This window comes from Tursiops truncatus, chromosome 15 (genome assembly GCF_011762595.2).
Source record: "Tursiops truncatus isolate mTurTru1 chromosome 15, mTurTru1.mat.Y, whole genome shotgun sequence".
Lineage (NCBI taxonomy): Eukaryota > Metazoa > Chordata > Mammalia > Artiodactyla > Delphinidae > Tursiops > Tursiops truncatus.
The window spans coordinates 40,572,837-40,585,669 of record NC_047048.1 but is presented as its reverse complement, the minus strand read 5'-3'; the positions used below and the strand labels follow the sequence as shown (position 1 = coordinate 40,585,669).

Here is a 12,833-nt window from a genome sequence, read left to right as displayed (position 1 = left end):
TTGGCGCTGCCGGCCACATAACCCAGGGCTGACATCAGCGCCCGCAGAGGAAGCTGCTCCTGCCGGGTTCGGGGTCTGAGTGGGTCTCCTCTGAGAGGCAGGCTCTGGGGGGCGGGGACAGAGGGGGCCTGGGTGGCTATTCTGTTGTCCCGAAGGCGTTTCCATCTCTAAGGCACATCCTGGGGCACATTCCTTCCAGCGTTCTCTCCAGCAGCCCAGCTCTAACCACGCCCCATCAACCCAGGCACAAGCCATAGGAAAACAAACAAGGCTTTGATTCCTTTGTGAGAAAATCAAAAAGCTGCTGAAACCCAAAGGAGAGAGAGGGAGAAGGAAGGAGAGAGAGACAGAGAGACAACACTTGCTACCACACACTGTTTACTCCTTTCGTCAAACGGACCCAATCAGAAAGAGAAATTGGGGTTTTGCTTTATGAACTGCCTGCAAATGTTTGGGAGCCCTTCTGGCTGCTGTGCCCAGTCAATGAGGTCTCTGAAACTAGCCTTTCAGAGTCAATCTTCTGAAGTTAAAAAAAAAAAAAAAAAAAAAAAAAATCCCTTAACACTCGCGCCCTGGAAAAAAAAGATGGCTTGCCAAATTCAATTTTCCCTTGGCCAAAGTAACCACTAGCAATTCAGCCCTCCAACAAGGTTATAAAGAAAGTATTTCCCCTTGACTTTGGAGAAAACACCTTTCATGTGACCTCCAAATATGTGACTTAGTTTAAAGGTACACAAACCAACCTGTCCATTTGATTTTTTTTTTTTTTTTGCTTACTCCCTCACAGTGCTACTTACTGAATTCTGTGATGAGAAGCCGGCAAGGCGGTTACCCTCTGGGGAGAAGGGGGACAAGGCGGGGATCCCAGGGGGCTCTGGATGCTGTCATGTTCTGCTGGGCTGGGGCTTGTTCCCTGTGGAAACTCACCCAGCTGCACACCGTGGGCTCTGCCCTCTTCTGAGGGTAAAAAGGGCACTTCCCAACCAAAGCAGCGCAAACCCCCCGCCTCTCAGAAGACAGCAAAAAACGCCTTTTCCTCGCACACAACCTGCAGAGACGCACCTTCAGGAGACCCTCAACAGGCGTGTCACACACACAGCACAAAATCAGGTGGGCTAACGGACCCTCAGAAGGCAAGCTCCGTCCCTGAACAGACCCATCTGCTGCTCCATCGGTCACCCCCCACCCCAAACACGTCCAAGCCTGGCGCACAGCAGCCAAGTCAGGTATAACGTGAAGTCTCCTTCAAGAAGCTGTGTTTCCAGTTCAAATCAGCCCAGGGGCTGCGGTGCGTTGCTGTTTTGAACTCCAGAGAAAACTCCATCCAAGAGAACTAACACAGGGTGCGCTGTCCTGCCAGGCTAGAGATATCTATCTATATATAGATATATTTGTTGTAGTTTTATTGAAGTAGAGTTGATTGACAATGTCATGTTAGTTTCAGGTGTCTAGCAAAGTGATTCAGATACACAGATATATATATTTTTTTCTTTTTCAGCCTCCTTTCCCATATCGGTTATTATGAAATATTAAGTATAGTTTCCTGGGCTATACAGTAAGTTCTTGTTGGTTATCTATTTTATATAGAGCAATGTGCCTCTGTTAACCCCAACCTCCTAATCTATCCCTTCCCCCCCTTTCCCTTTGGTAACCGTAAGTTTGTTTTCTATGTCTGTGAGTCTCTTTCTGTTTTGTAAATAAGTTCACCTGGGTCTTTTTTTTTTTTTTGATTCCACATATAAGCGATTATATATATATATATGTATTTTTAAGGCAAGGTGAGTACTCACCTATTTGGTCTTCGGGGATCAGCGACTCGATGGGGGGGTCCAGCTCCGAGCTCTGGGACAAGTAGTTCTTCACCTGGGTCATGAACTGCCGGACGGTCTGCAACAGGTCCGTGCTGGACACGTGGCACTCCTTGTTCTCCTGCAGGAAGCTCACGTAGTCCTGCACCAGGCAGCCGAAGTAGGTGCGCTTGTCGCGGGCCAGCTCGGCGATCCTGCGCACCATGCGCTTCTCGGGGGTCAGGAAGGAGCTGAACACCCCGCTCATCTTGCGGAGCTGGGACTTGACGAGCTTGGGCAGCACGAAGGAGCTGTTCCTCTTCTTCTTGGACTTGATGGGGGGGGCCATGGTCTCCTGGTCGCTCTCCACGTCGTAGTCCTCCAGGCTGCTGTTGGTGTCCGCCTCGTAGCCAAACAGGGGCATGCTGCGGTCCAGGTCCAGCGAGTCGGAGGAGGAAGTGGAAATGCTCATGTCACTCAGCCTCTGTCGGCCTCCGCGCCACGGGGCCCGGGATGGGGATGCAGGGGCGGCGGCCGGCCGGGCCCTTGTGCAATCCCGCGGGGCCTCCTCCTCCACCGCCTCCACCGCCGCCGGGGCTCCACCTGCGCCGCCGGCCGGGCCCGCCGCGGGCTCCGGGCGAGGCGGGCCGCCGATCAAGGTCTTGGCGCCGCCCTCCGCCTCGAGAAAAGACGCCTGCTTCTTGAGCCGGGGCGGAGGGACGGGGGTTGGTTTCGCTCCAAGCCGAGCTCCGTCGCCGTGTTGGTGATGGGCCACGGTTTCCGGCATGCTCGCGGCGGCCGCGGGCCCGGACAGCTGGGGGCTGCCGTGCACACTATTAATAGCGGGGGGCGGGGGCCGGGGTGGGGGGGACCGAGGCCTGTCCGTGCCATTCGCGTCGGGGGGAGTCCGGGTGCAGGGCCGCTTCGGGCCTCCGCCGAGCTCCTGGCTGTGCACTTTGAAGAACAGAGGATTAATAAAGCACAGGGCTCCGTTGGTCTGGCTGCACTCCAGCTCCGAGGGCGTCCTGGTTTTTATAGAATGCACTCCATTTATAAGGCAGAGCTGACGCGAGGCAGGACCCACACCGTCGGAGGAGAGAGGCCTATGGGGAGGTGGAGGGTTTGGGGGTTTGTTGTCAGCTGGAGAGCTCCAAAAATCTGAAAGTCATTATCAGTGAACACAAGAATGTAAATACAGTGCACTCGGCCAGTCCTTCACAAAAAATCACACTTGCCTGGCAATGCACAGCTTTGGAAGGGGAGGCGCTGCTATACTGGAGTGTGGTGTTTTTCTTTCTTTCTTTCTTTCTCTGTCTCTCTCTCTCTTTTTTTTGTTTTTGTTTTTGTTTTCACTGCATTCCTTTACTGGAAAGGGTGGAAATGCTGCCAGGCCCAGCTGCCGGCTCATGGGAAGGCTCCGGAGGCTTTTCACCTTCAAAGCCCTTGTGGGATGGCTTGGCTGTGGCACTGAGCCGGCCAGGCCTTTCCCCAGGTGAGGAAAAAGGAACTGGGGTGGTTCCAGTACGAGCTTGGAAAAGGCCGTGGGACTCCCTACTTGCTCCACAAAGACCAAGTCCTCCCACTAAGCAGCAGCATCCTTTCTGATTCCTTCTCCTGGGGTGCCCTCCGCAGGGGGCCCGCAGTTCCCCTTTAATAGGCAGGACCAGCAGCTGGGCCTGGCGGACGTTACACAATCTGCCTTGGGTTTGACACATTCAGCATTAAAACCCAAAAGGAGGAAAAATACACTCATGGGTCCCATCAGCAAAAAACAGGACAGCCAGCTCATGCAAAGGTTAAGTGCAAGTTCGCCCATCCATCTTTGTGGTTTGCTGCCCATCCTTCCCAAATCCTACAACCTCCTGGCCTTGACTATCGGTGCTCAGCACTCTGGAGTGGTGCACGTCGCTGACTGCAGCCGTACTGCCTGGGCGCCCTTTGACAGACGGGTCCGTTTTCCACACAAATCGAGGGAGGCAGTGGTGGTGCTGAACACCTGTTGTAATTTCCATCTGGAATAGGTTCTTGTCTCTACAGTTCTGCCTTGTTGTGTTTGCTGAAACTGTGTTTCTTTCCCGAGGGCCCCGAATGGCTGGTCACAGGGGCCTGGGGAGAGGCTGAGGCTGGGAGCCCTGGCCCTGTCCTGTCTGTGCTGTGAACATGCCTGACCTTGACTTGTGTCGCCCGCTTTCTCTCATCCTTCCTTCCCTCTAGGTCTGTGCTGTCCAATAGGGGAGCCAGCAGCCACCTGTGGCCAGTGAGCGCTTGAAATCCAGCTCGTAAACGGAGGGGCTCCATTTTCCATTTATTTCAGGTGAATCAATTTAAATGTAAAAACTGACACAATTCAGTTACTGGGAAACTCTAAAGTATGTGAAACTTTATATGAAACTACTTTTTCAATTGTAGATGTAACGAAATCTAAACACAGATCCATGTACTTCTGACAAAAATTTAGTGCCTGAATAGAGATGTGCTATACGGATAAAATACACACTGGATTTCAAACACTTAGCATGAAAAAAAGAAGGTAAAATATTTGATCAATACTTTAAAAAATAGGGATGATATATTGAAATAACGTTGCAGATATCACATTAAGTAAATTGTAAAAATTAATTGCACCTTTAATTTTCTTTCATGCGGCTACTAGAAAATTTAAAGGTACACACTGGCTTGCCTTACATCTATTTCTACTGGCCAGTGTAGAGCAGCTCTCGCCTCCTTTGCGTCCTCCTTAGACTCCCCCTGCTACCGTTGTAAGGCTTTACAAACTTAGAACACTTAGTTCCCATGTTATGTATTCCTCCCATGCAGACTAAACCTGGGGAGTGGGGGAGAGGGAGAGACCCTATGCATCTTTGAACCCTTGTTATGGGACATAGCGTCTGCCACATAGCGGACCCTCCAGAAAGACTTGTTGGACAAACAAATAAATTAGGTACAGAATTTTTTAAAGTGCTGTCTCTTCACGAAATGGATAAGGTGCACGTTGACCATTACACATGGAATATCTATGAATGAGACCTTATTTGCCTCCGGTGAGCGGCCACCAGAGCGAGCTCTTTCTGCTTCGATCTCTGCAGGGCACGAGTGCTGTCCCTGATACTGCGGTCCTGGAGCCCTGGCACGAGGCACACACAGCAGGCTGACCCCTGAACCAGGAGTCCTGGGGATGGAGGTCACCAGAGGAAACGGAGACCTGGCGCCTGTCCTGAAGAGGCCTATAATCTAGTGGAGGATCTGATCTTAAATTCAGGAAATGTTTTAAACTCTCTCCAAAGGTGTGTAAAGCTCGGGGGCAGAGATGGTGTGACTTTTCAGCAGGCACATTTATGCGGCCCTGATATTTTTACCTGGATTCTATTTCCCAATCCTGAAACCCAGCTGCCCATCAGACAGGCCTCAGATGCATGTGGCAATTCTTTGGAAACCAAGTTTCGGAGGGGAATGTGAATCCACCTCCGGGCTTCTCTATGCGTTTTGTAGGCTCTCTTGGCAACGGTACCCGCTTCAGAACAAGTTCTTGAGATTTAGGGGCAAACTGGCCAAAGGAGGGACACATATATTTCTTATTTGCTGGGTCAAGTATGACAGTTTCTTAGGTCCTTGGAATCCTGGTAGTTGCACTTCAGAATCCCAAACTCAAATACTATATACTGGTATATAAACTCAAATACTACGGCCTGGTTGTTCATCTATCTGAAGACTGAAGCCCCAAAATCTTAAGAGAATTCCCCCTTCCCATCGAGGAGGAAAACATTTTTTGTGAAAGTTAAACCCACACGGGTTCCCCAGGGCAACAGAACCAAGAAGTGACACTGGGAGAGTGGTGTGTCCTGAGCCCCTGCCATCCACCGTCCACCACGGGGCTGGGTTGAGGGGCATTGGCAAAGGGCAGGAGGGGAAGCGAGCGCCCAGCTGGCCGGAGTGAGGATACACGGCGGTGTAAGGGACATGGCCCAGAACACCAGGGCCAGAACCGAGCAAGAGAGGAACTGAGACAGATGTTACTCTGGAAGCCTGCGCTGTCAAATTCCTCAAAGCACAGAAATGCCATCAATACCGTGTGTTCCTCTAGAATAAAACTCATGCACACGAGGTGCCTGCACTGGCTTTCCCCGTCCGTCAGGCACGGCCTTTCCCCAGCAAGATGCCACAGAAGGGCAGGACCCATGACAGAGGTTCACCTTATCTTAAGACTTGGACATTTTGGGGAGTTCAAACTCATCGACGGGAGATGCTGGGGAGAATTCGTGGGCTACTCAGGCAAACTTGGCACCTGCCTCTGAGAGCGGGTTGGACGTTTGACTTAGAAAAAGACTCTCAGAAGGTGTGACTCAGGGCCTCATGGAGTTCTACCATGGAGCTGAGGGTTGCTTTTTGATGCAACGATGTATCGTCTGCCATTGGCTCTGCTCCATGCTTTCACATCAAGAGAAACCGGGCAGGGGCACCCACTTACTTAGTCCCAGTTGGGCTAGTTCTTCAAGCTGAGCCTCAGTCTTGGCTGTTGAAATGGCATAAGGCAACTTCAAGGTAAACGGCAGGACGTCCCTGATTTTTCAAAAGAGAGAATACATGTAATTACATGTCTTGTTCTGTCTCTTGCTTTCATTTCCATCCTAGAGATGTTTTAGCTTAAACTATTTATTTTTGTTTTATTTTTTAATTGAAGTATAGTTGACTTACAGTGTTTCGGGTATACAGCAAAGTGATTCAGTTTTATACATATATATTCTTTTCCATTATAGGTTATTACAAGACACTGAATATAGTTCCCTGTGCTACACAGTAGGTCCCTGTTGTTTGTCTATAGCTTAAACTATTTCAGATGGCCCAGACATCACAGCATACCCAACCAGACTCGTCTTTACTGATAGGACTGTGGGATCACTACTCCTGCCTGTGTTAACACACGCAGGACAGGCTGAGAGACAAGCCCACATGGTTTCAGTATTTGCAGCGAGGACCAAATTGCCTTCCTGGGCAGCTAAGCCGTATCTAGAGTTAATATCAGGATCGCTAACTATGTTGGTGGATCCATCACATAAATAACACCTTAGGTACTGATTTGCTAGATGCTCTGAATGTTGGGCCCCGACTCCCCGGGCAGGAATGTGTGATCCTAAACCAAAATGTATTACCCCACTGCCTTGGGCACGGCAGATTCTCAATGAATGTCTGTTGGTTTTATTTGTGACGTGTTCCGGCTACAGCCCATGTATTGTCCTTTGTGTGCTGGGGACAAAACTCCCTCTTGAGTCTTCAGGTAGTGCTTCTCTAACTGTAATGTGCACCTGAATCTCTGGGGGGTCTTGTGAGGCTGCACTCTGACTCAGCAGGTCTGGGGGAGGCCGGAGGTTGGGCGTTTCTGTCAAGCTCCCCGACCCTGGGCCATGCTTTGAGCAGAAAGGCAAATCTAAAGGACCTCATGTGACAACACTTCCCCCAAGCAGCATCACGCCATGTGTAGACCAGGAAACAAATGCACTGCAGCATCACAGACCAGCAGACCCAAGAGGAAGGAGCTGGGCTGGCACCAGGGTCCTGCTGCGGCCAGGGCATAGCGTCGCCACCATGACCTCCTGCTTTCTCCGAAAGGGCAGAGGCAGACTTCAAAAGCACTTGTTCATCTTCATGCACAAGGGTTAGGATCATGCTCTAAGCACTGATGAAATCCTCACGGGGCTCAGCACAGGGCCTTGCCTGACACAGATAGGGAGAGAATGTGTTTTGAATAAATGGATGAATGAATATGCAATGACAAGGGTGACCTATCAGAAAAGGACTTATTTTTTTCAGTGGTGGTACTGGTGTTACAAAGAAAGAATTCATTCATCCATCCAGCAAAGTCTATGGTCATCTATGATGTGCCAGGTGCTGGGAACAAAACAGACAAAGTCCCCACCTGCACAGAGCTTCACTCCAGCGGACGCCAGCAGACAGAGAACAATAAAGCAATTCATAGAATACACGGGAAGGGGATGTGCCCCATGGATAAAAGTAAAGCACAAAAGGGGAAAAATAAAGAGGGTTCAAGTGTGAGAGTTGGCCAGGGAAGGCCCCCTGAGCAGGTAGCATTTGACTGAAGATCTAAAGGTGGCCAGGAAGTAAACTATGAGGGAAAGAACATTCCAGGCAGAAGGAGCAGCAGGTGCAAAGGCCCTGGGGTGGGAGAGGGTCTGGCATGTATGAAGAACAGCAAGGAGACCCCACCCCCGCCCCCCCCCAGGGCTGGGGTGGAGAAAGTGAGGACAAAGTTCGGAGCTCCTGCCTGTGTTCTGTCAACACAAGATGACCTGAACGTTTCCACTGAAGAAAATAACTATACCAAACAACTAGTCGTTTACGGTAACATTGGGCAACACTGTAGGCTGAATCAGATTAAATCTGGATGACTGGAGACTTTTGGAACCCTTGAGGCTGTTGACAATGAATAACAAGTTAGTCAGGTCGATGGAAAGAGCAAAACACGAGGGCTCACATAACTGCTAGGAGTTGGCAGTCGGGAGGCTCCTCTTTCCTGGGGTATTAAGCCCAGGTCGCCTCCTGCTTCCAGGAGACCCTTTCATCTGTCCCCATTGTGAGCACCTCGTCCACTTGCCTCTGTTCTGGATGAAGCAGGTGGAGCGTCAGGGGATGCAGCGTTTGTATAAGAGCTGCTGCCGGACCCAGGAGAGGCCATGGCCCTGATTATGATGTTAAATGAAGACTATTGAGACCAGAATTTTGTAACGTCAAAGCATCATGCAAATCTGTATTTCCATGGCTGTACCCACTTAATGAAAACCTACTTTCTTTAGGCAATTGGGAGGAAAGCCACACATAACAAAACCAACCTACGTTTATTTTAAGGTTTTACTTTGCCCAATGCAGTACCTAGAGCCTAAATATTGCATAATTGGTTTGGGTTTTCTTAATGACAGAGATGACAGGAAACCACACCCGTCATTCACTAATGGGTGGTTTTAGGCTTTGATCTACTAGAAAATTAGATGTTGTGCGTGAATACTCTCCCGCTGTGCCAGCCAAGGGCGTGACACAGCCTCTCCTCTCTCTCTCTCTCTCTCTCTCTCTCTCTCTCACTCACACACACACACACAAGAGGGGGCGCCTCCTTCTCACCTAACCCTGGTTCTAAAACTTGCATAACAGACAAAATAAAGCCATCTTCTGTATAAACGTTTCACTCAAGAGCTTTAATGCATGCATAAGTTAGATTTATTTTTTTAATATTTTTTTACTCTATATGTCATATCTCTAAAGAGGAGGAGACTGACTATTAATCTCAAAATGTCAACGTAGGGCTTTGCCTGGGAGCATCTTGTGTTGGCATCATGCTTTGTGGGTCACCAAGCCTTCTAGGTACTCGGTCCCCTTCAGTCACCAAGCGACTCCAGACAGCGACACTTAGTTGACAGTGACCACTGAAGGGAGAGATGGTACCTTTCGTGCATGGCTGCCAAATCCTGTTTTATAGGTGGGATGATCTTTCACAACAACAGCAGGTTCATCAAGGAGCAAACTATAACGTGTAAATGCCGGCCAGCCTCACCTCTGACCGACATACCAGGGTTGACAGTCACTCCCAGGGGCTGCCGGGCTCATGCCAGTGCAGGTGTGCATGCCTGGGGATGTGAGGGCTTCTGCACTGGCCTCCTCGATTTGGGCAGACTTCCTCACACAGGTGAGGGCTCCTGCCCACACCCTGGCAGGTGGCGGCCCCTGCAGGGCACTCACAGGGCTCTGGTCCCATTCTGGAGGAAGCCCCCCACTTCCTCCCGCTGGGCTCCCCCTCTGGAAGTGCCCTCCCCCATCAGGCCACTGACCGCAGCTTCGGCTGGCCTGGCCTGGGGACCTCCAGGAGTGGACAGCTTGGTGCCTACCTTCCCCCCAACCCCCAAGGATCTAGCCCGTCTCTGCTCTATCGGCTGTGACGGATGCACAAGAAGAACCAAGGAGGCCAACTGAGCCAGGCGACCTGAGGGGAGGCAACATCGACCTCTGCAGACAATGAGTTTTGAGTCTCATTCGTGGAAAGAACCCTTGACTTGAGAAACTGGGATGGCTCACAGAAAAGAAAGAAGAAAGCCTTCCCCAGCTTGCACTCCCCTGACACTTTTTAACATCGGGATTTGGGGCTTGGCTTCATGTAGACTGAAACAGTCCCTTTAGTTACAAAAAAGACAGGGGTACCCAGCAGGCCTGAAGGAGAGCGATGCAAGATTTATGGACTGGTTGAAGGAACCACATTTCTAGATGAACTGCATCCACTGGGGGTTTTTCAGAAACATTATCAGGGACCTTTAAATGTTACACGCTTGCATCACGGGCCCCTTTCTGCATGTGTGTGTTATTTTACACTTAGAGGGGCTGGGCTAGTTATTCTGATCTTAAGCCTGGTACAGGGGGCCTGGTGACCCTTTCACCTCAGGGGCCAATCCTTCCAGGGACATTCAATAGGTGACAAGCCTTCCAGAGCCCTGCGCCTGGGACGCATCAAGAAACCCGGGGGCCGGTGATAGCGCACACGCCAAGCAGGGGCTTGAAATCGGGAGACGAAGAGCCTTACCTGCTGATGCAGTAGAAAGCAATGAGCCGGAATAAATCCGCAAAACTGATTCCTGAGCCTTCCAGGGAAAAGGCTGGAAAAGAGAGAGTTTGGAAACCAGCTGAGTGTCCCTGAGCATCCTGGGAAAGGAAAGGCCCTCAGTGCTGGATGTTGCCTGCTGCGAGGGCAGGAGCATCCCTGTGCTCCCTGACCAACTCTCACACGGCTGACGGGAACCAGCTGTGCGGCCGCCAGACACAGGCCAGGGGAGGGGCTGGGGGCCTAGAAGTCTGGCCCCTGACTCATTGGAGCACGTGCTCCAGTGCCTGGTAAACAGACCAGCGCAGACTCAAATGACACAGCTAAAGTTTGGGATGCAAAGCTGGGCAGGGTCCAGGGGCCAGACGGGCAGGAGTGAGAGGCCATCAGGAGACAGGGCTTGGGGGACGCCAAGGCCCCACCGGCCCTTGACCCTCCCGGGCTGGACCTCCTGGGTCACAATCCTCTTTGCCAAAACGGGCCACTTCTGGTACAGACACAAGGCAGAGAAGGAGCTCGAGGCTTGGAGGATAACACGTGATTCTCATAAATCAGCTTTGAGGTCAACTCTGTAGGAAAGATTCTAAAATTAATTTAGCCCCTACCCACTCCCACCACCACCACCAAGCGTGCAAGCGTGCAAGAAATATTCTGTCAAGTCGGTGCGCCATTTCATACATCTTCTAGTTGATGGAACAGAGAGTGGCTTGACTTCAAAAATTCATGTATTTGCCAACCACTCCTCAGTCCCTCTTTGCTGAAATGCCACCCCTGCAGCCATTCTTCCAGCAACATTCCAAAGAGCCTCAGCTGTGTGAAGATTTCCTCATTTCCTCAATCAGACGAGTTTCTCTCCCTTCCATAGCCTCATTTATTTTGCTTATTACTTGCTTACATTGTATTATTTCACTTACTATTTCTGTAGCACCCAAAACACATCTATACCTCCACACATATACCATGAGCGACAGACAGACAGACACAGAAACAGAAACACACACACATGTGCACCACAGTTTTGTGAGTTAAGTAAAAGGGAATGGACTTGGGGTAGGTTAACCTCTCTGAGCCTCGGTTTTCTCATCTGTAAAATGGACAATAACTGTACTTCCCTTGTCTCCCAGAAGGATAGTAGTGGGAAGTGCAATTTTTTAACAAATGTAGTAACTTAGGGTCTTCCCTGGTGGTCCAGTGGGTAAGACTCCACGTTCCCAATGCAGGGGGCCCAGGTTCAATCCCTGGTCAGGGAATTAGATCCCACACACATGCCGCAACTAAGAGTCCGCATACCACAACTAAGGAGCCGACGCAACCAAATAAGTAAATAAATGAACATTAAAAAAAAAATGGAGTAACGTGTGAAAGAAATCTACACAGATATGAGGTGGTACTTATTATGAAACACACTGTCCAGATGTTATGATAAAATATCTATGTTTTTAAAGCCAGCCCTTCCTCTCTCAGTGCACCTCAATTTGCAGAGAAGGTAGACCCTGGCCGGGAAGGGGCCATCCTGGTGTGACTGAGGCCTTGTGGTAATCAGTTATAGGCAGGTTAATTCTTTGCTCAGACTAGCTCTTTCAGCCACTTTAAGTCACCTGGAGAGGACTAGGGAAGTGATAAAAGTCTTTACAAAATAGGGAGGAAATTGTTCAGCCAGGGAGGGACCTCAGGTGAACAACAAGTAAAGTTTAAAGTACAAACACTAACTGTACTTATTGCAGGAGGGGAAGGAGGGATTTGCAGGCTAACTTATCATGGTTAACTTTGGCTGTTAGAAGGTATTTAAAAACCACTTAGGGGACTTCCTTGGTGGTGCAGTGGTTAAGAATCCTCCTGCCAATGCAGGGAACATGGGTCCGGGAAGATCCCACATGCCATGGAGCCACTAAGCCCGTGCGCCACAACTACTGAACCTGCACCCTAGAGCCCGTGAGCAACAACTACTGAGCCCGTGTGCCACAACTAACTGAAGCCCGCACGCCTAGCGCCCATGCTCTGCAACAAGAGAAGCCACCGCAATAAGAAGCCCGCGCACCACAACGAAGAGTAGGCCCTGCTCGCCGCAACTAGAGAAAGCCCGCGCGCAGCAACGAAGATACAATGCAGCCAAAAGTAAATATATAATTAAAAAAAAAAAAAAACACTTAGATGTATCACTTCTTGGCTAGCTGAGCTTCAAAAGCCAACTCAGAACCACCTTTCTTCATTTAATATTTAATTCATTGCCTTTCAGATGGTGGGTTTGAAATCTACCTTCTGATTCCCTCCTAACGTAAATAAACCAGGGATCATTAGCCAGGTTCAGTGACGGCTCAGATGATTTTGCACGTGGAAGCTTTTCCCTGAAGCCAGGGGCCTTGGGAGAGGCCTGGAGGGAAAACATCATGGGACCTGAGGCCAGTCATACATCACAGAGGCTGCTCCAGAAACACCTCCTCCAGACCCAGTTA

At 50.2% G+C, this 12,833-nt stretch overlaps 1 protein-coding gene and 1 long non-coding RNA gene across 5 annotated transcripts in view; one reads left to right on the top strand and one right to left on the bottom strand.

Moving 5' to 3' along the window:
- The window catches only part of RIN2 (Ras and Rab interactor 2), a 97,803-nt gene that overhangs the window by 23,620 nt on the left and 61,350 nt on the right, over positions 1-12,833 (bottom strand). For all 4 annotated transcript variants that reach the window (XM_033840342.2, XM_033840345.2, XM_073792618.1 and 1 more), the window contains 3 exons: positions 10,363-10,435; positions 6,253-6,344; positions 1,791-2,945 (listed from right to left, as the gene is read on the bottom strand). In XM_033840342.2, the coding sequence (XP_033696233.1) occupies positions 1,791-2,945; positions 6,253-6,344; positions 10,363-10,435 (1,320 nt within the window). The remainder of the gene's footprint in view (positions 1-1,790; positions 2,946-6,252; positions 6,345-10,362; positions 10,436-12,833) is intronic.
- On the top strand, positions 2,914-6,384 carry LOC117308214 (uncharacterized). The gene is made up of 3 exons (XR_004522156.2): positions 2,914-4,101; positions 4,197-4,317; positions 4,874-6,384. It is a non-coding gene; the product is annotated as an uncharacterized lncRNA (long non-coding RNA).